The sequence below is a fragment of the Pseudophryne corroboree genome, chromosome 1 (assembly GCF_028390025.1).
Source record: "Pseudophryne corroboree isolate aPseCor3 chromosome 1, aPseCor3.hap2, whole genome shotgun sequence".
In the NCBI taxonomy this organism is placed as follows: domain Eukaryota; kingdom Metazoa; phylum Chordata; class Amphibia; order Anura; family Myobatrachidae; genus Pseudophryne; species Pseudophryne corroboree.
In genome coordinates this window covers 1008215393-1008241842 of record NC_086444.1, presented here as the reverse complement: position 1 = coordinate 1008241842, position 26450 = coordinate 1008215393, and the positions used below count along the sequence as shown (strand labels likewise).

At 47.1% G+C, this 26450-nt stretch overlaps 1 protein-coding gene across 2 annotated transcripts in view; it reads right to left on the bottom strand.

Moving 5' to 3' along the window:
• The window catches only part of GALNT7 (polypeptide N-acetylgalactosaminyltransferase 7), a 364753-nt gene extending 343334 nt beyond the window's left edge, over positions 1–21419 (bottom strand). For both annotated transcript variants that reach the window (XM_063920638.1, XM_063920637.1), the window contains exon 1: positions 20467–21419. In XM_063920638.1, the coding sequence (XP_063776708.1) occupies positions 20467–20592 (126 nt within the window). In that variant the 5' untranslated portion in view covers positions 20593–21419. The remainder of the gene's footprint in view (positions 1–20466) is intronic.
• Positions 21420–26450: the final 5031 nt, after the last annotated feature.

Here is a 26450-nt window from a genome sequence, read left to right as displayed (position 1 = left end):
ATGTTTTTTTTGGTGTTTTTTTATTGGTAATAGCATATCTATTTATATTAGAAGGGATTAGGTACTTGGTTTGTCTATTTTGGAGGCACAAGTATTATTTATATATTTTTATTTTTTTATTTTTTTAAATGGAATGGTAAAATCCCGAAAAAAAAATGGCGTAGGGTCCCCCCTCAAAAGCATAACCAGCCTCGGGCTCTTCGAGCCGGTCCTGGTTCTACAAATCCGGGGGGGGAAAATGACAGGGGATCCCCCGTATTTTTAAAACCAGCACCGGGCTCTGCACGTGGTGCTGGTGCAAAAAATACGGGGGACAAAAAGAGTAGGGGTACCCCGTATTTTTTACACCAGCATCGGGCTCCACTAGCTGGACAGATAATGCCACAGCCGGGGGTCACTTTTATACAGCGCCCTGCGGCCGTGGCATTAAATATCCAACCAGTCACCCCTGGCCGGAGTACCCTGGGGGAGTGGGGACCCCTTCAATCAAGGGGTCCCCCCCTCCCCAGCCACCCAAGGGCCAGGGGTGAAGCCCGAGGCTGTCCCCCCGATCCAAGTGCTGTGGATGGGGGGCTGATAGTCTTTGGAAAAATGAAAGAATATTGTTTTTTCCAGTAGTACTACAAGTCCCAGCAAGCCTCCCCAGCAAGCTGGTACTTGGAGAACCACAAGTACCAGCATGCGGGAGAAAAACGGGCCCGCTGGTACCTGTAGTTCTACTGGAAAAAAAATACCCAAATAAAAACAGGACACGCACACCTTGAAAGTACAACTTTATTTCACACCTGCCGACACATTCAGCCAATCAGCGAGCGCAACGTAGTGGAGCCCGATGCTGGTGTAAAAAATACGGGGGACCCCTACTCTTTTTGTCCCCCGTATTTTTTGCACCAGCACCAGGCGCAGAGCCCGGTGCTGGTTTTAAAAATACGGGGGATCCCATGACATTTTCCCCCCCGGATTTTTAGAACCAGGACCGGCTCGAAGAGCCCGAGGCTGGTTATGCTTTGGAGGGGGGACCCCACGCAATTTTTTTTCGGGTTTTTTCCCGTTTTTTAAAAATCGGAACAAAATCCGTTAAATCGGCCGTTTTTCGTCAGCGGGACTGTCAAATCCGTTTTTTATTGAATATGGTCAATTTCGGCACCCACTTGCCGAAATTAGACGGTCGAATTAAAAAACGGCCGAAAAATTGCCGCGATTCGCCGCTAATTGCATATACCCCTATGAGTTTGACAATTTATGTCCCAGTTTCATGCTCGAAAGTAACTGTCTTTAGAGCATAAGTGCATTAAACAAACGAGTACTGAACTCATGTAGAAATGACTTCTGTTACTGCAGACATGGCATCAGAGAGCAACTGAGGTATTCAAGCATGTATTGTACTGTAATAGTGAGAGGCAGCACAAAAAAATATAGAAAATAATGGAAAGAGCCTTTGACTATTATATTATAGGCTGTTCTGGTCATAGCCAGCACCCTCATGGCTATCTCCTGGAGCTCACACGTGCATTGCTGCTGACTGCATAGCCACCAATGCCGCTCTAGGAAACTAACTGTGCCTGGCAAGCAGAAGTATTGGAAAAACATAAAGCTGCTTATGGTGCTTGCTGTCTCAATGGCCATGGCGCCATTGATTTATCTAAGAGCTGGATGAAATCAGGTTTGCCAATACTATATAAAGTGCACCCTAGTGAGGAGGACAGGGCCTTAATCTGATTTAAACCTAGGTACTCATGAATGAAAGTTTTTAGAGCTGCAATATTATTTGTGTGTCAGTCATTCTGAATTTTTATATTGTATAAATAAAAAATAAATAAGAAAATAAATGACTGTTAAGGTCCGTATACACTAGTCAATATAGTAAACGTCGTCACTCTGTCACGATCCGGGTATCTGGACGCCATTTCTTACCCATCAGATGCCTCCTAAGGCTGGCTCAGCGCTCCAGGACCGGATCCCATCTGTTATCCTGATGTGTACATTCCTGTATCCTCTCCTGTCACTCTGGGACGCTGTCACAGTAAACGCCATATTACACCTGGCATGGCGTCTCCCGCGGCCTCCGCCGCCGTCCCTGAACTTCTGCATGCAGAGTGTCTGAGTGGCGATTACGTCAGCCGCGGCCTCCGCTGTGTCCGCGTGGTTGGATGTGCATCTGTCAGCCTGGCGCCTCCTGTCTCCGGTGGCCGGCGCCGCCATTACTGTTTTCATTACCACATGGATTACAAACCAAACTTCCCTCCAAGTGTCTGCATGGGCGCAGCCATCTTGGATTCTGTCAGCTGATCATTTCCACCAATCTGTTCTCAGTATTGATAATCTGCATAATTGCCTAGCCAATCCCTTCCTTGCTGCAGGTATAAATACACTGTGCCTGAGCAAGGAAGGCGTCAGTGCTTTGGTTGTCAAACCTAGTTCCTGTTTGTCTCTCTCCTGTGATTGTCTTCCAGGTTCCAGCTCCTGTCTCAAGACTTCCACCATAGAGACCCGCACCAGCATTCCACCTGCGGTGTAGCCTGACTCTCCAATCCATTGTGGATTCATCTGTTTCCAGCTACAACATTACCTGCTTCCAGCTCAGCTTCCAGCAGAGTACAGCTTCCCTTAAAGGGCCGGTGTCCTTTCTACACTTTACCACTCTCCACCGGTATTATTATTTCTCCGCTCTCAAGTTCTACATTTCAGTTCATATTTCATCGCTCCCAAGTTCATTTATTATTTAACTGGTTCCAGCCAGTATCCACTCCGTGCTAACAACAGTCTGGTTCCAGCCAGTATCCACAGCAGCTGTTTTATCTTCAGCAACCCAGCTTTTCCTGGAACACCAGCTGGCACAATCCTAGGTTATCTCCATTGCTACAGTCGGGCCTGGTAAGGACTTTCCATCTAGAAGATCATAAGAACTATCTCACACTACCAGTGCCCTGTGGCTCCTGCCATCTTGTAGTACCCAGGAACTGTATTTATTCTTTGCTGACTTTTAAGTTTTCTTTTACTGCTGCTGTGTTGCGGAGTTGTCATAATAAACATCATTGACTTTTATCCAAGTTGTCGTGGTCACGCCTTCGGGCAGTTATTATTCATGTTACTTACATGTCCAGGGGTCTGATACAACCTCCCAGGTTCCGGTACATCTCAGCCCCTACAACTGAGGCTGCCTCCCGTCAGCTCAGGCCCTCAGTTGTGACAGTAAGCACTGACCTAATGAATCCAGCCGGAGACCAGGATCAAGCGGCCAGGCCGATGCAAGAACTGGCAGCCCGACTAGAACATCAGGAGGCTGCACAGGGCCACATCATCCGCTGTCTCCAGGATCTCTCTACTCGGCTGGATGGGATTCAGACAACTCTCCGTGGATCAGGCGCGTCTGGTGCGTCAACCACAGTGACTCCAGCTATAACCCCACCCACCTTACCCATTTCTGCTCCACGTCTTCATCTTCCAACGCCAGCAAAATTTGACGGATCTCCAAGATTCTGCAGGGGATTTCTCAACCAGTGTGAGATTCAGTTTGAGCTACAACCTGGCAATTTTCCCAGTGACCGTACAAAAATTGCCTACATTATTTCTCTTCTCAGTGGCTCAGCCCTTGATTGGGCATCACCGTTATGGGAGAGGTCCGACACCCTGCTATCTTCCTACACTGCCTTCGTGTCAACATTCAGGCGCATCTTCGACGAGCCAGGCCGGGTAACCTCAGCTTCATCCGAGATTCTCCGTTTACGCCAGGGGTCACGTACTGTAGGACAATATCTGATACAGTTCCAGATCCTGGCATCCGAACTGGCATGGAACGACGAGGCCCTGTATGCTGCATTCTGGCATGGCTTATCTGAGCGTATTAAAGATGAGTTAGCTACCAGAGACTTACCTTCTAAGTTAGATGAGCTAATCTCACTCTGCACGAAAGTTGATTTACGTTTCAGAGAGAGAGCAACTGAGCGTGGAAGATCATCTGCTCCAAAATCTTCTGCTCCTCCTCCTCGTCAACTGTCACCATCTAAAGATGAGCCCATGCAACTTGGCCGTTCCCGTTTAACTCCTGCTGAGCGCCGAAGACGTCTCTCCGAGTTTCTCTGTCTCTATTGTGCAGCTCCGTCTCACACCATTAATGCCTGTCCCAAACGTCCGGGAAACTCCAAATCCTAGCTCGCCAAGGAGAGGGCCGGCTAGGAGTAATGATCTCCTCTCCATCTCCTCAAGATTGTAATCTCCCAGTCTCGCTTCAAGTTGCTCAACGTTATCGGAACGTCATTGCCCTCCTTGATTCCGGAGCAGCTGGGAACTTTATTACCGAAGCCTATGTTAAACGGTGGTCCCTACCCACCGAGAGACTTCCTTCGTCCATTTCTTTAACTGCCGTGGATGGCAGCAAAATTTTTGATGCAGTTATTTCTTTAAGGACTCTACCAGTTCGTCTGAGAGTGGGAGTTCTTCATTCCGAACTTATTTCTTTTTTAGTGATTCCAAGAGCCACACATCCTGTGGTCCTGGGCCTTCCATGGCTCCGTCTTCACAATCCTACAATTGATTGGACAACTACGCAAATCCTGGCATGGGGTTCCTCCTGTGCTGAGACATGTTTGTTTAAAGTATTGCCTGTCTGTTCTTCCTCCCCCAGGTCGTCTGATGTTCCACCTCCTCCATATCAAGATTTCACGGATGTGTTCAGTAAAGCTTCTGCTGATATCCTTCCTCCTCATAGAGAATGGGACTGTCCGATTGATCTCGTTCCAGGGAAGGTTCCACCTCGAGGCCGAACTTATCCGTTGTCTCTGCCTGAGACGCATTCTATGGAGGAATATATTAAAGAGAACCTAGCAAAGGGGTTCATTCGACCTTCTTCTTCTCCAGCCGGCGCAGGCTTCTTTTTTGTAAAAAAGAAAGATGGTGGTCTGCGGCCGTGCATCGACTACAGAGGTTTGAACGACATTACCATCAAGAACCGTTATCCTTTACCCCTGATTACTGAGCTCTTTGACAGAGTTAGCGGAGCTACCATCTTTACAAAGCTGGACTTGCGAGGTGCATACAATCTCATCCGGATCCGTGAGGGTGACGAGTGGAAGACCGCCTTTAACACCCGTGACGGACATTATGAGTACCTCGTCATGCCCTTCGGATTGAGCAATGCTCCAGCTGTCTTCCAGCATTTTGTCAATGAGATCTTCAGAGACATTCTATACCGTCATGTCGTGGTCCATCTAGACGATATCCTCATTTTTGCCAACGATTTAGAGGAACATCGTTTTTGGGTTAAAGAGGTTCTGTCCCGTCTCCGTGTCAATCATCTCTATTGCAAATTAGAAAAATGCGTCTTTGAAGTCAAGTCCATTCCGTTTCTAGGGTACATTGTGTCCGGTTCCGGACTAGAGATGGATCCTGAGAAACTACAAGCAATCCAAAATTGGCCGGTACCCTTAACCCTCAAAGGGGTCCAGAGGTTCTTAGGGTTCGCCAACTATTACCGAAAGTTTATACGAGACTTTTCCACCATTGTGGCGCCTATTACTGCTTTCACTAAGAAGGGTGCTAACCCGTCCAAGTGGTCTGAAGAAGCCATGCAAGCATTTCATCTTTTAAAACAAAGGTTCATCTCTGCGCCTGTTCTGAAACAGCCTGACATTGACTCTCCTTTCATCTTAGAGGTGGATGCCTCCTCCGTTGGAGTAGGAGCGGTGTTATCTCAGAGGGCTAAAGATGGCCATTTACACCCTTGCAGTTTCTTCTCCCGGAAGTTCTCCCCAGCTGAGCGCAACTATGCCATTGGCGACCAGGAGTTGCTAGCCATCAAGCTCGCTCTAGAAGAGTGGAGGTATCTGTTGGAGGGAGCTTCTCATTCAATCACCATACTTACAGACCACAAGAACCTTTTATACCTGAAAGGCGCACAATGTCTCAACCCTCGTCAGGCCAGATGGGCACTTTTCTTTTCCAGGTTCGACTTTAAACTCCAGTTCTGTCCGGGCTCTCAGAATCGCAAGGCCGATGCCCTTTCCCGCTCATGGGAGCAAGAAAATGAGTCAGAGTCTTCAGACAAGCATCCTATTATAAATCCGTTGGCATTCTCCACGGTAGGGATGGACTCTACGCCCCCATCAGGGAAAAGTTTTGTGAAGCCGATGCTAAGGAAGAAGCTCATGCATTGGGCCCATGCTTCCCGTTTTGCCGGACATACAGGTATCCAAAAAACCCTGGAGTTTATCTCTAGGTCCTATTGGTGGCCAACTCTGAAAAAGGACGTCTTGGAGTTTATTGCATCTTGCCCAAAGTGTGCCCAACATAAAGTATCCCGCCAGTCGCCTGCGGGGCAACTGGTTCCACTATCCGTTCCCCGTCGACCATGGACCCACTTGTCGATGGATTTCATTACAGACTTACCCATGTGCAACAAGTTCAATACCATCTGGGTGGTAGTTGACCGGTTCACCAAGATGGCACACTTCATTCCTCTCACCGGTCTTCCGTCAGCTTCCAAGTTGGCTCAAGTATTCATACAAGAGATCTTCCGACTCCACGGTCTTCCTGAAGAAATTATCTCAGATCGAGGAGTTCAATTCACAGCCAAATTCTGGCGAAGTTTATGTCAAGTCCTCCAAGTCAAGCTAAAGTTTTCCACGGCTTACCATCCTCAGACCAATGTTCAAACCGAGAGGGTGAATCAGGACTTGGAGGCCTTCCTCCGCATCTATGTGTCCTCCTCTCAAGATGACTGGGTTCAATTACTTCCCTGGGCCGAGTTCTGTCATAACAACCAGTATCATTCTTCATCTGCTTCAACACCATTCTTCACTAACTTTGGATTCCACCCTAAAGTCCCTGAGTTCCAACCGCTTCCAGCAACTTCTGTTCCCGCAGTGGATATCACCTTGCATCAGTTTGCCAATATCTGGAAGAGCGTACGATCAGCTCTGCTCAAGGCATCGTTCAGGTACAAGAAGTTTGCGGATAAGAAGCGTCGAGCAGTTCCTGCTCTCAAGGTGGGTGATCGGGTATGGTTATCCACGAAGAATTTGAGGTTAAGAGTTCCCAGTATGAAGTTTGCACCTCGCTATATCGGTCCTTTCAAGATTGAACAAGTCATCAATCCTGTTGCTTACAGACTCCAGTTGCCTCCCTTCTTAAAAATACCCAGGACATTCCATGTTTCCCTGTTGAAACCGCTGATCTTGAATCGGTTTCATTCCTCACTTCCTCCAACTCCGAAAGTCCAAACTCAACGAGGCGTTGAGTATGAAGTGGCCAAGATCCTGGACTCACGTCACCGTTACGGTCAACTACAATATCTTATTGACTGGAAGGGTTATGGTCCTGAGGAACGTTCATGGACCAATGCTTCTGATGTCCATGCTCCTGCCTTGGTCCGGAGATTCCATTCCAAGTTTCCTCAAAAGCCAAAGAAGTGTCCTGGGGCCACTCCTAAAGGGGGGGGTGCTGTCACGATCCGGGTATCTGGACGCCATTTCTTACCCATCAGATGCCTCCTAAGGCTGGCTCAGCGCTCCAGGACCGGATCCCATCTGTTATCCTGATGTGTACATTCCTGTATCCTCTCCTGTCACTCTGGGACGCTGTCACAGTAAACGCCATATTACACCTGGCATGGCGTCTCCCGCGGCCTCCGCCGCCGTCCCTGAACTTCTGCATGCAGAGTGTCTGAGTGGCGATTACGTCAGCCGCGGCCTCCGCTGTGTCCGCGTGGTTGGATGTGCATCTGTCAGCCTGGCGCCTCCTGTCTCCGGTGGCCGGCGCCGCCATTACTGTTTTCATTACCACATGGATTACAAACCAAACTTCCCTCCAAGTGTCTGCATGGGCGCAGCCATCTTGGATTCTGTCAGCTGATCATTTCCACCAATCTGTTCTCAGTATTGATAATCTGCATAATTGCCTAGCCAATCCCTTCCTTGCTGCAGGTATAAATACACTGTGCCTGAGCAAGGAAGGCGTCAGTGCTTTGGTTGTCAAACCTAGTTCCTGTTTGTCTCTCTCCTGTGATTGTCTTCCAGGTTCCAGCTCCTGTCTCAAGACTTCCACCATAGAGACCCGCACCAGCATTCCACCTGCGGTGTAGCCTGACTCTCCAATCCATTGTGGATTCATCTGTTTCCAGCTACAACATTACCTGCTTCCAGCTCAGCTTCCAGCAGAGTACAGCTTCCCTTAAAGGGCCGGTGTCCTTTCTACACTTTACCACTCTCCACCGGTATTATTATTTCTCCGCTCTCAAGTTCTACATTTCAGTTCATATTTCATCGCTCCCAAGTTCATTTATTATTTAACTGGTTCCAGCCAGTATCCACTCCGTGCTAACAACAGTCTGGTTCCAGCCAGTATCCACAGCAGCTGTTTTATCTTCAGCAACCCAGCTTTTCCTGGAACACCAGCTGGCACAATCCTGGGTTATCTCCATTGCTACAGTCGGGCCTGGTAAGGACTTTCCATCTAGAAGATCATAAGAACTATCTCACACTACCAGTGCCCTGTGGCTCCTGCCATCCTGTAGTACCCAGGAACTGTATTTATTCTTTGCTGACTTTTACGTTTTCTTTTACTGCTGCTGTGTTGCGGAGTTGTCATAATAAACATCATTGACTTTTATCCAAGGTGTCGTGGTCACGCCTTCGGGCAGTTATTATTCATGTTACTTACATGTCCAGGGGTCTGATACAACCTCCCAGGTTCCGGTACATCTCAGCCCCTACAACTGAGGCTGCCTCCCGTCAGCTCAGGCCCTCAGTTGTGACACACTCATTTTGACCCTTCTGGAGCAATATCGTTTACTATATTGCTCGGTGTGTACACAGTAAACTATGAACGATGCACGGCTCGCTGTCGCCTGGCCAGGCAGCTCAATTTGGACTCATCGTCCAAAGCTGCATGGACGGTCCGGCGGCAGTATCACGTCACTGTACTGTGTGTATGCCCATGCCAGGTGCCCAGGGTCAGGAGGGGGACACACTAGGCAATGCCGCTCATGGAACTCATCGCCTAGTGTGTACCCACCTTCAAAGGCGTAGCTACCATAGGTGCAAGGAGTGCAGCTGCTATAGGGCCCAGACCTGAGAGGGGCCCACCTTTTTTGTCAAAGTTACATGTGTTATATACACACACACACACACACACACACACACATCACCATTGGGTGGTACATAGGGGCCCTTACAAACATTTGCCTTGGGGCCTACAATATATCTAGTTATGCCCCTGGGCCTGCTCATTTTAATGTGGTATTAAATGATCTGGAGGGCATTATAATGTTACATATTATGAACTATGGGGCATAACAGTAAGGTACTACTATGGTTTAGAAAATGAACTAGGGCACTATTTTGGGGCATAAAATTAGCAACTGCTGCAGAGGTGTCTCTCTAGAAGCAGGGGCCCCTTCAAAATGTTGCTATGGGGCCCACAAAGTTCTGGCTACGCCTCTGCCCACCTTTAGTTGTTGCCATACACATGCAGGTAAGCAAGCCCAAGTGTCAGTGTGTGCTTCTTATTGGACCCTAAAATAGGCAGCACCCAATCATGTACATCACAATCAACAAATCCCCCTCCCCCCAATAAAAAAAACATAACAGATTCTGGTAGCCAAATTTGGGTCATAAGCATCAGATTACATAAGTATGATCCCGGACACCTTTCGTGTTATCTGGCAGACCTGTAATATACACCAGCCCATGGTATGATAATTTATTCCTTGATGTGAATATTGTATAAATAAGAATTTACTTACCGATAATTCTATTTCTCGGAGTCCGTAGTGGATGCTGGGGTTCCTGAAAGGACCATGGGGAATAGCGGCTCCGCAGGAGACAGGGCACAAAAAGTAAAGCTTTAGGATCAGGTGGTGTGCACTGGCTCCTCCCCCTATGACCCTCCTCCAAGCCAGTTAGGTACTGTGCCCGGACGAGCGTACACAATAAGGGAGGAATTTTGAATCCCGGGTAAGACTCATACCAGCCACACCAATCACACCGTACAACTTGTGATCTAAACCCAGTTAACAGTATGATAACAGCGGAGCCTCTGAAAAGATGGCTCACAACAATAATAACCCGATTTTTGTAACTATGTACAAGTATTGCAGATAATCCGCACTTGGGATGGGCGCCCAGCATCCACTACGGACTCCGAGAAATAGAATTATCGGTAAGTAAATTCTTATTTTCTCTATCGTCCTAGTGGATGCTGGGGTTCCTGAAAGGACCATGGGGATTATACCAAAGCTCCCAAACGGGCGGGAGAGTGCGGATGACTCTGCAGCACCGAATGAGAGAACTCCAGGTCCTCTTTTGCCAGGATATCAAATTTGTAGAATTTTACAAACGTGTTCTCCCCTGACCACGTAGCTGCTCGGCAGAGTTGTAATGCCGAGACCTCTCGGGCAGCCGCCCAAGATGAGCCCACCTTCCTTGTGGAATGGGCCTTAACCGATTTAGACTGTGGCAGGCCTGCCTCAGAATGTGCAAGTTGAATTGTGTTACAAATCCAACGAGCAATCGCCTGCTTAGAAGCAGGCGCACCCAACTTGTTGGGTGCATACAGTATAAACAGCGAGTCAGATTTTCTGACTCCAGCTGTCCTGGAACATATTTTCAGGGCCCTGACAACTCCTAGCAACTTGGAGTCCTCCAAGTCCCTAGTAGGTGCAAGGCACCACAATAAGCTGGTTCAGGTGAAACACTGACACCACCTTAGGGAGAGAACTGGGGACGAGTCCGCAGCTCTGCCCTGTCCGAATGGACAAACAGATATGGGCTTTTTTGAGAAAAAACCACCAATTTGACACTCGCCTGGCCAGGCCAGGGCCAAGCGCATGGTCACTTTTTATGTGAGATGCTTCAAATCCACATATTTGACTGGTTTTAAACCAATGTGATTTGAGGAATCCCAGAACTACGTTGAGATCCCACAGTGCCACTGGAGGCACAAAAAAGGGGTTTGTATATGCAATACTCCCTTGATTAAACTTCTGGACTTCAGGAACTGAAGCCAATTCTTTCTGGAAGAAAATTTACAGGGCCGAATTTGAACCTTAATGGACCCCAATTTGAGGCCCATAGACACTCCTGTTTTCAGGAAATGCAGGAAACGACCGAGTTGAAATTTCTTTGTGGGCCTTCCTGGCCTCACACCACGCAACATATTTTCGCCACACGTGGTGATAATGTTGTGCGGTCACCTCCTTTCTGGCTTTGACCAGGGTAGGAATGACCTCTTCCGGAATGCCTTTTTTCCCTTAGGATCCGGCTTTCCATCGCCATGCCGTCAAACGCAGCTGCGGTAAGTCTTGGAACAGACATGGTACTTGCTGAAGCAAGTCCCTTCTTAGCGGCAGAGGCCATAAGACCTCTGTAAGCATCTCTTGAAGTTCCGGGTACCAAGTCCTTCTTGGCCAATCCGGAGCCATGAGTATAGTTCTTACTCCTCTACGTCTTATAATTCTCAGCACCTTAGGTATGAGAAGCAGAGGAGGGAACACATACACCGACTGGTACACCCACGGTGTTACCAGAACGTCCACATCTATTGCCTGAGGGTCTCTTGACCTGGCGCAATACCTGTCCCGTTTTTTGTTCAGACGGGACGCCATCATGTCCACCTTTGGTATTTCCCAACGGTTTACAATCATGTGGAAAAAAACTTCTCAATGAAGTTTCCACTCTCCCGGGTGGAGGTCGTGCTGAGGAAGTCTGCTTCCCAGTTTCCATTCCCGGGATGAAAAACTGCTGACAGTGTTATCACATGATTTTCCGCCCAGCGAAAAGTCCTTGCAGTTTCTGCCATTGCCCTCCTGCTTCTTGTGTCGCCCTGTCTGTTTACGTGGGCGACTGCCGTGATGTTTTTCCCACTGGATCAATACCGGCTGACCTTGAAGCAGAGGTCTTGCTAAGCTTAGAGCATTATAAATTTACCCTTAGCTCCAGTATATTTATGTGGAGAAAAGTCTCCATACTTGATCACACTCCCTGGAAATTTTTTCCTTGTGTGACTGCTCCCCAGCCTCTCAGGCTGGGCTCCGTGGTTACCAGCATCCAATCCTGAATGCCGAAGCTGCTGCCCTCTAGAAGATGAGCACTCTATAACCACCACAGGAGAGACACCCTTGTCCTTGGATATTGGGTTATCCGCTGATGCATCTGAAGATGCGATCCGGACCATTTGTCCAGCAGATCCCACTGAAAAATTCTTACGCGAAATCTGCCGAATGGAATTGCTTCGTAGGAAGCCACCATTTTTACCAGGACCCTTGTGCAATGATGCACTGTTTTTAGGAGGTTCCTGACTTGCTCGGATAACTCCCTGGCTTTCTCTTCCGGGAGAAACACCTTTTTCTGGACTGTGTCCAGAATCATCCCTAGGCACAGCAGACGTGTCGTCGGGATCAGCTGCGATTTTGGAATATTTAGAATCCACCCGTGCTGATTGTAGCAGTATCCGAGATAGTGCTACTCCGACCTCCAACTGTTCCCTGGACTATGCCCCTATCAGGAGATCGTCCAAGTAAGGGATAATTAAGACGCCTTTTCTTCGAAGAAGAATCATCAATTCGGCCATTACCTTGGTAAAGACCCCAGGGTGCCGTGGACAATCCAAACGGCAGCGTCTGAAACTGATAGTGACAGTTCTGCACCACGAACCTGAGGTACCCTTAGTGAGAAGGGCAAATTTGGGACATAGAGGTAAGCATCCCTGATGTCCCGGGACACTATATAGTCCCCTTATTCCTGGTTCGTTATCACTGCTCTGAGTGACTTCATCTTAATTTGAACCTTTGTAAGTGTTCAAAAAAAATTTTTTAGAATAAGTCTCACCTAGCCTTCTGGCTTCAGTACCACAATATAGTGTGGAATAATACCCCCTTTTCTGTAGTAGGAGGGGTAATTTAATTATCACCTGCTGGGAATACAGCTTGTGAATTTTTTCCCATACTACCTCCTTGTCGGAGGGAGACTTGGTAAAGCAGACTTCAGGAGCCTGCGAAGGGGAAACGTCTCGACATTCCCATCTGTACCCCCGGGATACTACTTGTAGGATCCAGGGGTCCTGTACGGTCTCAGCGCCATGCTGAGAACTTGTCAGACGCGGTGGAACGCTTCTGTTCCTGGGAATGGGCTGCCTGCTGCAGTCTTCTTCCCTTTCCTCTATCCCTGGGCAGATATGATCTTATAGGGACGAGAGGACTGAGGCTGAAAAGATGGTGTCTTTTTCTGCAGAGATGTGACTTAGGGTAAAAAACGGTGGATTTTCCAGCAGTTGCCGTGACCACCAGGTCCGATGGACCGACCCCAAACAAGTCCTCTTCCTGTATACGGCCATACTGTGCCGTTTGGAATCTGCATCACCTGACCACTGTCGTGTCCATAACATCTTCAGGCAGTTATGGACATCGCGTTTATTCATGATGCCAGAGTGCAAATATCCCTCTGTGCATCTCGCATATATAGAAATGCTCTATAGTCAATAAAATACTGTCCCTGTCAAGGGTATCAATATTTTTAGTCAGGGAATCCGACCAAGCCACCCTAGCTCTGCACATCCAGGCTGAGGCGATCGCTGGCCGCAGTATAACACCAGTATGTGTGTATATACTTTTTATTATATTTTCCAGCCTTGTCAGCTGGTCCTTGAGGACGGCCCTATCTATAGACGGTACCGCCACTTGTTTTGATAAGCGTGTGAGCGCCTTATCCACCTTAAAGGGTGTTTCCCAACGCGCCCTAACTTCTGGCGGGAAAGGGTATACCGCCCATAATTTTCTATCGGGGGGAACCCACGCATCATCACACACTTTATTTAATTTATCTGATTCAGGAAAAACTATGGTAGTTTTTTCACATCCCACATAATACCCTCTTTTGTGGTACTTGTAGTATCAGAAATACGTAACACCTCCTTCATTGCCTTTAACGTGTGGCCCTAATAAGGAATACGTTTGTTTATTCACCGTCGACACTGGATTCAGTGTCCCTGTCTGTGTCTGTGTCGACCGACTAAGGTAAACGGGCGTTTTAAAACCCTTGACGGTGTTTTTGAGACGTCTGGACCGTACTAATTGTTTGTCGGCCGTCTCATGTCGTCAACCGACCTTGCAGCGTGTTGACATTATCACGTAATTTCCTAAATAAGCCATCCATTCCGGTGTCGACTCCCTAGAGAGTGACATCACCATTACAGGCAATTGCTCCGCCTCCTCACCAACATCGTCCTCCTACCTGTCGACACACACGTACCGACACACAGCACACACACAGGGAATGCTCTGATAGAGGACAGGACCCACTAGCCCTTTGGAGAGACAGAGGGAGAGTTTGCCAGCACACACCAAAACGCTATAATTATATAGGGACAACCTTATATAAGTGTTTTCCCTTATAGCATCTTAATATATATATATATATATATATAAGCATATCGCCAAATTAGTGCCCCCCCTCTCTGTTTTAACCCTGTTTCTGTAGTGCAGTGCAGGGGAGAGCCTGGGAGCCTTCCCTCCAGCCTTTCTGTGAGGGAAAATGGCGCTGTGTGCTGAGGAGATAGGCCCCGCCCCTTTTTCGGCGGCCTCGTCTCCCGCTCTTAACGGATTCTGGCAGGGGTTAAATATCTCCATATAGCCTCCGGAGGCTATATGTGAGGTATTTTTAGCCAAATTAGGTATTCATTTGCCTCCCAGGGCGCCCCCCTCCCAGCGCCCTGCACCCTCAGTGACTGCCGTGTGAAGTGTGCTGAGAGGAAAATGGCGCACAGCTGCAGTGCTGTGCGCTACCTTTAGAAGACTGAGGAGTCTTCTGCCGCCGATTCTGGACCTCTTCTTACTTCAGCATCTGCAAGGGGGCCGGCGGCAAGGCTCCGGTGACCATCCAGGCTGTACCTGTGATCGTCCCTCTGGAGCTGATGTCCAGTAGCCAAGAAGCCAATCCATCCTGCACGCAGGTGAGTTCACTTCTTCTCCCCTAAGTCCCTCGTTGCAGTGATCCTGTTGCCAGCAGGACTCACTGTAAAATAAAAAACCTAAGCTAAACTTTCCTAAGCAGCTCTTTAGGAGAGCCACCTAGATTGCACCCTTCTCGGCCGGGCACAAAAATCTAACTGGCTTGGAGGAGGGTCATAGGGGGAGGAGCCAGTGCACACCACCTGATCCTAAAGCTTTACTTTTTGTGCCCTGTCTCCTGCGGAGCCGCTATTCCCCATGGTCCTTTCAGGAACCCCAGCATCCACTAGGACGATAGAGAAATATAGTTGTAGCTCTTAAAAATGGGAAAGTAAATGAAATGTGTTTGTATTACACGTGTACCATACCATTGTTCCTTTGGACATATTTTGCATACAGGTTTTAACCAAGTCACAACCAGGATGTAAAAACAATTAAACTGATTAATGAGAGCCTTATCACTCTGCTTGAATATCAACTGTACAAGATACTTTCATTTGGAAAAGAAGGTCCAAGAAAAATTACATTGGAATCAAAGGTCATTTAATAAAGCATACCCTGATCCAGAAAGGTGCTCTATAGCGTTTGTAGCCGGGATTCAATTTATATATAGAAAAATCCCAAACAAGTGCTTTTCAGTATACTTTAAAAAATATATTACTGGATAATAATCTTTGTCATGCTAAGTTATACCCCTTTCACATCGCACAAATAACCCGGTATCGACACGGCATATTGCCGTGTCAAAACAGGTCAGTGTGCGATGTGAAAGCTCCTTTGCTGAATTAGCGGGTCGCCTGACCCGGTAATTCAACCCGGTAAAAAAAGAAGGGTTATTACCGGGTTGAATACCGGGTCAGGTGCAGTGTGAATGGGAGCCGTTCCGATGCGACACGGCTCCCATTCACAGCATAGGGAGAGGCGGCGCAGGAGATGAGCTCATCTCCCAGCGCCGCCTCCACCCCCGCTGCTGCTGCGCCCCCCCGCTGCTATGGCAACCGACCCGGTATATTGCCGGGTCGGAAAGCCAGCAAAGGAGCGCAAATGCCGGATCCCACCCGGTAAGGACACGTTTCTCTTACCGGGTGGGATCCGGCATTTGCGATCTGAAAGCAGCATTAGTTGCTGTAAACCTAATGAAAAATCATTATGCTCAATATACGAAACCTCACACAACAGGCAGCAGCATAAAATAAAATTGCTAAAAATTTGTGTATCAAACAGCATTAATGGCTACATCTTAAAGCCGTAATATAGTACATGATTGTGATTAATTTAACAAAGTTTTTATGATGTTTAACAACAACATGAAAAGGCATTAGAGGGATATGTTAAACACTAAAAACACTGCAATGCACAAGATCTGTTTCCTCATTCAAGAGGGGGTGTTGCAACAGGACCCACGAGCAGCAATGTTTGCAATTGAGCGATTACTGAAGTACAATAACCCATGATGCTTGCTGTAGTACAGAACACTACCTATCCATGCTGAAATGTGTTGAGAGAAACCTGCAGATGTTCCAGAACCTCTTTTAGAAGACCAGGATTGTCTCACATGCAATGCAATTCTTTGAGGACTGTTTTTTATTTAATTTTTTTTTTTTTTTGGGGGGGGGGGTCACAAAATAATTGTACACTAACACATTTCAGAGTTAGCACTGCTGCCTTCATGAAAGTGTACCCTACAATGCAAATGTATTTAATGACATATGCTTTATGAAATGTAATATTCTTTCACACCCTTTGCAACATGTTGCGCAAAAGGCTTTCAAGAGAGACTGTTAAATACTAATTTTCAACCTACATACACTTTAAACCCTGTTTTATTTTCTGCCAATGTAGCAGTCTTTTGTCAAGAAGTAATGATGTGTTTAATTAAACAAGCAAGGGTGAACAGACAAGAAGACTGAATACAGTCAGTGCATATATTTTTCATTTAAAAAAAAAAAAAGAGATACTTACTCATATTATTCTATTTATCTCTACATTAATTATTTAGATTGTACAAACAATGTCAAGCTATGTAGAAATGATTAGACCTGGATTTTAACCCATATTATACACATTTCTGCACAAAGGAGCTGGTTCTGACTTGGACTGGCAATACCAGTGGTGCAAGTATGCGGGTACGCTCGGCTTCGGAGCACCCTTAAGAATTTGGCAGCGGGTACGCAGTACCACCTGCCACACACTTTGCCATTACCACAATTATAATGTGCCACAAAGCAACAAGACCATGGTGCTTGGCAGATTGACGGCTTCTCCCACTTTGTCAGGGTTACTGGGAGTGGGACAGTAGCTGTATTTTCCTGTTATACTGGAGGCATTACTATATATTGTTATTAAATTGGGGGCATTACTATATATTTCTATTATACTGGAGGTATCACCATATATTTCTATTATATTAGAGGCATTACTATATATTTATAGCCTTGCCTCCAGATTAAAAAAAAAGGGGGCTGTGTCAAGTGGCCACGCCGCTAGTGTCATATAGCCACTCCCACTAGCAGCATGTGGCCACGCCTCCTCACAACACATGACCATTTTTTGGTACTCTGTACCACTAAGAAAATATTTGTACTTGCAGCACTGGATAATATGGAGGGATCTTGCGGATGTCAGCATACAGCAGATGCACCAAAGAAAGGAATCCGCCACTGTGCTTGCGCCAAACCAGGCTTAGGTGCACAGATGGATTTTGCTACTATGTATTTAAATGTCCTTCGACTGACTACTCAGTCCTTGAAATGGGCAGTAACTGGGAGGCACTGATCAGTTTCATGGGAGTGTTGGCTGCCTTTAGCGTTTGTTCACAGTGTGCGGACGAACTCAGCACACTGTGAACAATAAGAACACTGTGGAAATAAGAACCTTACATGGGATAGGCTTCCTCCACAATCTGAGGATTTTCACTATACATGGGTGTATTCTCGCATTACCATAATGTAGTAAGCAGGCAGCCACAGTCAGATGGAAAAGTGGCTGCAGATGCGGCCCAATCAGAATCAGTCCCATAGTACAGTCACTAGGGATGGCCATCGGTGGGCTGTCCATCGATGATACCATTGGTGATAACCATCGATGTCACACACACCATCAATGGAGAACTATTGATGGTTTACACCACTCGATGGCCACCACTGAAAGGGGCTGGCTAGGACCCGGGCCTAGTAAAAAAAATGGGTCCGGGACTTAGCGGGTGTCAGGGTATGCTTTGTGTCCTGGCACCTTGCAAAAAATAAAATATTTGTTTATGCTGTGCCATCGATGAAGGGAAACGATCTGGTTCTTTCCTATCGACGGCAAAAGCATTCAACGTCGGCCATAAACCATCGATGATTAGGAATCATGGAAGGTCGATGGCCATCCCTATTAGTAACATCCCATCGATTGTAGCCCTGTAATAATAGTCCTAGAGATGGGCAACTCGGCTCTTTTCCATGAGTGGCTCTGAACGGTTCAGCTCATCGAAAAGAGACGGTTCTTTTGAATGGCTCATGGCTCACTAACTACATTAATATTGGTATTCGTGCAGCAGCACCCACTTTACCATCCCCTGCCCCTCTTCTCCAGGGGAGGAAGATAAAGAGCCGCCCTTTACACATCCTCTCTTAAAAAAAAAAAAGGAAAGCACACATACATATACTTATAATTACACACCTGCAATAAATAACAGACTCCACGTGAGCGGCGATTCACCTGTGTCTGCTCTGTCTGTGTGTAACTGTAATGAGATTATTCATGACTCATGAGAAGAAGTGACTCGCTCCCGACTCCAGGCAGGAATTAGAACAGAGCCGGACCAGTGAGCGGTTCTTCACATACACTGACTCAGTGAAGAACCGCTGCTCACTGCGACAGCTCTGTTCCACTTCCTGCCGGGAGAGAGTCACTTCTCATGAGTCATGAATCATCTCATTACAGTTACACACAGACAGAGGGAGCTGACACAGGTGAACCGCCGCTGAAGAACCGCCGCTCACTTGAAACGGCTCACCCGGCTCACTTAGTAGAGCCGGCTCAAAAGAGCAGCTCAAGAGTGAGCTACACATCTCTAAATAGTCCACCTGTAACATTGAAGAGCACAAAAACATTTCTCTCTAAAAAAAAAAACACATGTAGATCAAAATATTCTAACTGGATCGATAAATATGTACTAAAGCGGCAAGTGCAGTGGCACAGACAGATGCCACTACACTCCATGCAACTGTATGGACATTTATAGTGACAGGGGAGTTAGATTGCCATATATCACCATAAATAAGGTTAAAATTATTTTATTCTGATGACAAAACTTACATTATATATTTTATACACATACACATTTTGTGTACAAATTTACAAACTAGTGTAAGAGATATCTGGGTGACAGTGTTACGAACAGGTGTACTTGTTGTAGGGACTAACATGCTTGCACTACCATGAGCACTATGAGAGGCCACTGTGCCCACGCATGGAAGTGGGATGCAGTTAAAATACTGGCGGTCGGGATCCTGGAGTTCAGGAGACTGACACTGGAATCCCGACAGCCGGTAAAATACCGCCGGACAGAATGCCAACCTTCGACAAGTATTCCCACTAGGTTGATGGGTCCACGCCACCAACCGAGTGGGATTCCAAGTAAGCACTTGTTCTGTGACGCTTTAAGTATTTGCAGAACTTCTGCATACCACCAATTGTACAGTTTACACTCACTGAGGATTGCAGTGTCCCATAATATACAACAGACCACCAGCAATACATTATGCACTTCCAACGAGATGTTACTGGAATAGGAGGTAAACCATGTGGACAGCAGCAACACAATATGAACATAGTCTGCATTAAGAGTAGTAATATACAGTACTAATATAACCCCAGCTAAGTAGGAATATTTACACAACTAGTCCTATGGATGGAATTCCACACTTTAATGTATGGGTCATTGTAATTCCTTACCAAGAGGAAGCAACTAACAACACACCACTGACTGAGAAACAACAATCACTTGTCATGGAGAGTGCATGCACTGCAATCAAATGCTAACTACATACAGAGTCCCCTCTATGGCCACATACATGCCTATAGCATGTCACATACGCATGTATACACTGTATCAGCAGTAGAGGTACATGTCATGGTGGCGGCATGTGGGGTATATGAGGGAAGGGGAACCACCATGACATCAGTGACGCAGCCCCCACCCCTTATGTACGTACGTACACGGCGAGCTGAGGTGTGAGGCTCGTCCGCTTTGGGGGGTGAGGGTGGGAGACACCGATTACCCAGATCCCCACGGGGCAACCAGCTGGTGTGCCCCCCTCCCCCCGGTCACACAGCAACCGCCCCCGTGTGTGATGCTGCGCAATGCGCCGCTGACACCCAATTAGGGCGATTAGTGTAATAACGGAGACCCGGGCACAGGGGCCCGGCCTAACAGCGTGCAGCGGCCCCTCCGGCAATGGAGGTCATGCCTACAGCCCTACACAGACCTATGTACAGTATGTATGATACAGAACATGTCACACACAGGCGGCACTACTCACCCGGGCCGCCAGCTGGGAGTGCGGCTCGCTCCGGCCGGAGGACAGCGAGGACCAGAGGATGAGCAGCGCCAGGAAAGTGGCCAGCACCAGCAGGCTGCGCAGGAGGAAGCCGGGCTTCAGCCTCATACTTACTGCCGCTCGGAGGACGGGGGAGGGGGCAGCGGCACACCGTGCCGGGGGAAAGTCACAGGAGGAGTGCGGTCACCCTGCTGCTGCTGCCGGCCGGCTGCTCCCAGCCCGCTGCCCTCACACACACACTCCCCGTATATACTACATACACCGCTCACTCACACCCTGCCCGCCCGTATCTAGCTGCTGCTGCTGCTGGCTGTGTGCGCCTGCTAACTACCAGCCCCTGTCATGAGATGTCGGTGCCCCAGCAGTAGTGCACACAGCCTATATCACACACACAGCTTATATCACACACACAGCCTATATCACACACACAGTTTATATCACACACACAGCTTATATCACAGCACACAGCCTATATCACACTCCGTGCAGCAGCAGTGCACGCAGCCTACAGGTAATCACAGAGCACAGCCTATATCACTTCTGTACCCAGCAGACAGTACACCCAACAGCCTATATCACACTCACAGCACAGCCTATATCACAGTCAGTGGCCAACAGCACACACAGCGCTCAGTCCCCCAGTGACCACATCCTGACACTGACCAGATGTTACATACACACACACACACAGGTGTACAGCAGCAGCAGCAGCCTCCCCTGTCTCCTGCACACAGCAGCAGCCTCCGCTCCTCTCTCCTCCCTGTCCCGCTGCTGCCCCCTGTCTCACCCCGCCTCTGCCAGACATAAAACTTTCCTGCCGCCCTGCAGAGGTGTGAGCACTTGCCCCCCTATCCGTGATGCCGGACCTGGAGGTGTCCCCTGTGTGTCCAGCTACTGCACACCTATGTGTGGCTGCTCTATCCCTCAGTCATTACTCCCGCCCCTCCTGCCTCTTTATTAGGTGACGTCTGCCCTTTTGCCTGTTCTGTCAGCCCTCAGGGACTTTATCACACTCTGCTCATTTTTTTTTTTAGGGTGACTATTGTTTAGGGCCACCTTATGGTCATATCACACTGCTAATGGTGACCGTATCTTTGATTTCCAGAATCATACTAAATTGTATTAACTTTTTATTACTATTAATAATAATATATTTTAATCCCTCTTTCAGCCATTTGGTTTACATCCCCAATTATTTTCACCTCCACACCTTAAGCTTGGGAAGCATTCTAACCAGGATATCCACCAGGAAGTCCACACATGATAGATCTACGTGGCTGCTACGATTCAAAATAAATTTTCCACCTTTAACCACCCCACCCTCCCAGGTGAAAGTGCAAAAACTAGTTGTCATCTGGACTGTATCTTACTAGTCTTGTATAACATTCCTGTGAGTAAACAGGGCGTGCTCGTAAGCATTCGTCTATTGTGAAGACCTTTAGAAATATTTGGCATAATTATGTCCTATATTACTAGTAGGAGCTCTCTGCTGCACTGTGGACAGTTACAGCACCAGTAAAGGGTTAATGATGCCCTGTATTAGGAGCTCTGGAATGCTTTGCTGGCAATTACAGCATCAATGTGACTGTGCACCAATAAAAAGTTAATGTAATGGTTAATGACATTAACATAATGCTGCCCTTTATTATTTAGGAGGAGCTTTGGGCTGTGTGAAGTGCACCAGTAAAGTATTAATATTAATGCTGCCCTGGCAGTCTAGTATGCTCTCCATCCGGCGTTCCTGTGTGAAATGGTGCTCAAATCACTAAGGGAGGGATAAACAGTATATCAAACCCAAAACATGCGAGATCCGACATCGGGAAGACAACGTTTTGCCTGGTTTGGAATCCAAGCCTGGAGGGAGAATTCACACTGGGGCACAGATTCACTCGGAAACCGTATATTAGGGTGGGCTGAAACCAAGCCCGCACATCCCTAATTTTAAAACTTTACGCATGATGAAATCTAGACACAGATCTCAATAACCGTCAATATGGCTAAACATAGTTATGTCAGAGATTCCCAAACTGCATGTCTTGTGATCCAGGACCAAATCACATTATTTACACTCCATGTGATAGGCCAGGGGTGGGCAATTATTTCAGCTTGGGGGCCACTTAACACTTTCCAGCGAATACTCGAGGGCCACACAGAAAATATCGTGACCACGCATCGCGTCGCATGGTACCTAAAATGTGCATACAATCCTTCGATTTATCTCACAGATGCGGTCGAAATCGAAGGATTGTACCCGATATCTCACAAGTGTATGGGCTACATAAGTTATCATCTTCCCTCCCGTCTATCCCCTCCCTGGACAAAATAATCAGCTCCCCCCTCTCTGGACAAAATTATCAGCCCACTTCTCCCACTCCCTGGACCAAATAAGCAGCTTCCACCCTCCCCAGACAAAGTTACCAGCCTTCCTCCCTGGAAAGAACTGCCAGCTCTACACCCCCCCCCCCCCCCCCGGCACCCCTTTACTGGGCACCCCTGCCCCCTTGCCAGACAGGTCCCGCTGCCACCCGCCATCCAAGCATGTACTTTACTTAGGTGCACTTTCCCAAGCACAGAAGGTGCTGTGCCTGTGCTGCTGCATGTATTCAAACTGGCCGCCGCACGCCACCCACATCCACGCTGAGGCTCTACCTTTGGCTCCACCTCCAACAGCGCCTGAGGTCACAGGTAATGCGGCCAGCGGTACCCGACGTGACCAAGCTTCCTCAGTGGCGCCGACGGCTGGGAGGCAATGCAGTGTAATGACAAGCAGCTCAGCCAGTCGGGCCGCTTGTCATTGCACACTGATGGGAGGTAGCAGGCCGGGCAGGTTCAGTTCTCGGGCCGTACTTTGCCCACCCTTGTGATAGGATAAACCAGAGAAGATGGTTGCCAAACAGAAGCGCAACCCTATCCATCAAGACATAACCTAAAGGCCCATACACACTAGAAGAGTTGTAAGATGTGAAAGATGAACAATGTGGAAGATGAGCGATTTCCCTTGAACTCCCAGACAAACGAGATTGATTGTACACACTGAGCGATTTTACAAACGATCTGCTCTGCTGGGATTGAGGGGGTTGAGCTGCATGCATGGAAGATTGACAACATGCTTCAAACGACCACGGGTGCGCGCATCGTTCATCGTTTGCTGTGTACACACTAGAAAGATTTGAGCGATCTAAATAATTTGATAGTACACAACCATCGTTATCACTCATATCTATGGAAAAAAGCTTATAGTGTGTATGGGCCTTTAAGAAGATCTGTAATCACAATTTACTTAATTATTTTGGATATGTTTCTCAATAAGAAACATTTGGCCTTGGGGTGACCTGAAAATAATGCTGAAACTCTAGTGTGCCGTGATTCAAAAAAACGTTTTGGAACCATTGAGTTATGTTATAGATTACTAACCTTTATCACCCCTTCTGTGTCACATTGGCACCCAGCAGCCACTGTTTCTAGCAGACTGGACAGCTGTGAGACTTTGAAAATACCTTCATGAAGCCATGTTTTACTCACTGTGTAATTGCTTACAGATTAATTTCGCTCTACAATGTACTATATATATATATATATATATATATATAGTGCATAGTTGTTGGGGGGTTTTTTTGTTTGTTTTTCTCCATGAGCCCCTTGGTGATTTTCAAAACGAAAGATAAACTGAAGACCAGACAGCAGAGAAATGATATAGACCTCACCTTCCCAATTGCCCTTACACACAAACACACACATTAAAAACACATAACATGTACACTGGGACTTCCTGAATACTGTCCTATCTAAATTTGGACTGCAAGGAGCGATAGTGTCATCTATATCTGCTTCATTACATGGCAGCCCGAATGCTACTATACTCAGTAACTGCTTTGTGTCTCCCCCTTTCTGATTTCAAATGGACCCCGACTGGGATGCCCACTTTCCCCATTTATGTATATTCATGCTTTTGAATCTTTGGCCGCAACAATACATACAGTAGTTCCTTATCCTTTCCTGGGATGCAGGTAGGCCCGTCTCCACACAAATTCAGTTTATCTGCTGATGATGTGATTCTCTTTGTCACCGACCCTGAGTCATCCCTTCCTGCTTTGCACAATATTACTGACCAATATAGTGCAGCTTACTTCTACAAACTAAACATTACCAAAACTGAAACTTTCTTCGTGTGACTCCTGAAATTTTGTCCCACCTTCTTTATAAATATTATTGGTAGAAAGACTCTATTTTATATATAGTCATTAACATTCCTAATTTAACGTCTAGTTTGGAGGAGATTAACTATTTGCCCCTCTTACATCAGATAGATGTTTTGTTAAGGAGCTGAATGGTATTCGAGGTGCCCTGGCTGAGTATACTAGCGGCATTTAAAATGTCAATTTTGCCCAAATGATGCATTTGTTCCATTCGATTCCTTATATGGTCTCCCGCAAGTTCATTGGTCCCCATGTATAACCAGCCTCGGACTCTTTGAGCTGGTCCTGGTAGTTCAAATACCGGGGAAAAATTTACTAGGGTCCCCCCGTATTTAGACAACCAGCACCGGGCTCTTGGCCCGTCCCTGGTTCCAAAAATACGGGGGACAAAAGACGTAGGGGTCCCCCATATTTTTAAAACCAGCACCGGGCTCCACTAGCCAGAGAGATAATGCCACAGCCGGGGGACACTTTTATACTGGTCCCTGCGGCCCTAGCATTACCCCCCCAACTAGTCACACCTGGCTGGGGTACCCTGGGGGGGTGACTTGCCGGGCTTCATTGTGTTATGTCTGGCAGTGTTTTACGATTCACTCCTGTAAAACACTGCCCGACAATACGAATGGCATCGACATCTGAAAATACAAATTAGAGAAACACAGTAGCTTAGTAAATTACCGATTTACAAATTTAAAAAGTTGCAATTTTGCTTGGCCGATGTCATTCGAGTTCAATTTCGAATGAAATCGGCAGAAACACGAATCTTGGTAAATATACTCCTATGATTTGTTTCACATAGTGTGCCAAATCATCGGAGCTAGTTGGAAAAAATAGGTGTTGATGTTAGACGAGATAACTGAACTGCATACTGTTTGAGCTATCTTGTCTGCCAGTGTTATACAATAAGGAAATATAAAACATTCCCTTCCCTTACTGTCTATAGGGCCCTATTCAGTATGGATCGCATCTGAGATGTGATCGCATACTGCTGATTTCCGTGCCAGCGCGCATGCGCAGCAGTCGTTCTGTGCGTGCGCAGCCCAGGAGATTCGAACACCTCTGCCTGATTGACAGACAGAGGTGGTCAGGGGCGGGGGCAGGACTTTCGGAACAAGGGAGGGTCCGGCCGGCCACGCGACATTACATGCGGCACTTGCAACAGGTAAGATGGCCAAACTGTGCCTGCCTTCACAGTCAGGCTACGCAGGCAGGGGATCATCCCTTAATTTGCGATTGCATCACTGGTGGCCAATTGTATGCTGATGCTGAATGAGGGCCTTAATCATCTGTTCTAAACAGCATCCAGAGACGTCCAGCCCAATGATACACAACGCTGTGCCCTCTTTGTACACTTGGCCCAGGTGGGGTGGGGGACTATGGTTAAGATGTTTATGAGTGGCAATACTGCATAATGCTACTTGTACAAGAACAGGCACTAGAAATGTTAGCGCCCTCGTGATGGAAAAATTATTTTATGCCCTAGTAAAGTGTATAAATAATTTTGTTCCATGTTTATGTACATTATTTTACCCATCATTTTGGCTGTAGTGCATTGCACTGAATCAATAACTGGAATTATATTAATAGATATTGTTATTTATATAGAACTTTTTTCCCAGTGCTTTACATAGGGATCCAGTCTCTAAGTCGACAGTAACTAGGTCGACAATGTCTAGGTCGACCACTATTGATCGACAGTGTCTAGGTCGACAGGGTCTTTAGGTCGACATGAGTTTTTCACAATTTTTTTATTTTTTTGAACCTTTTCAT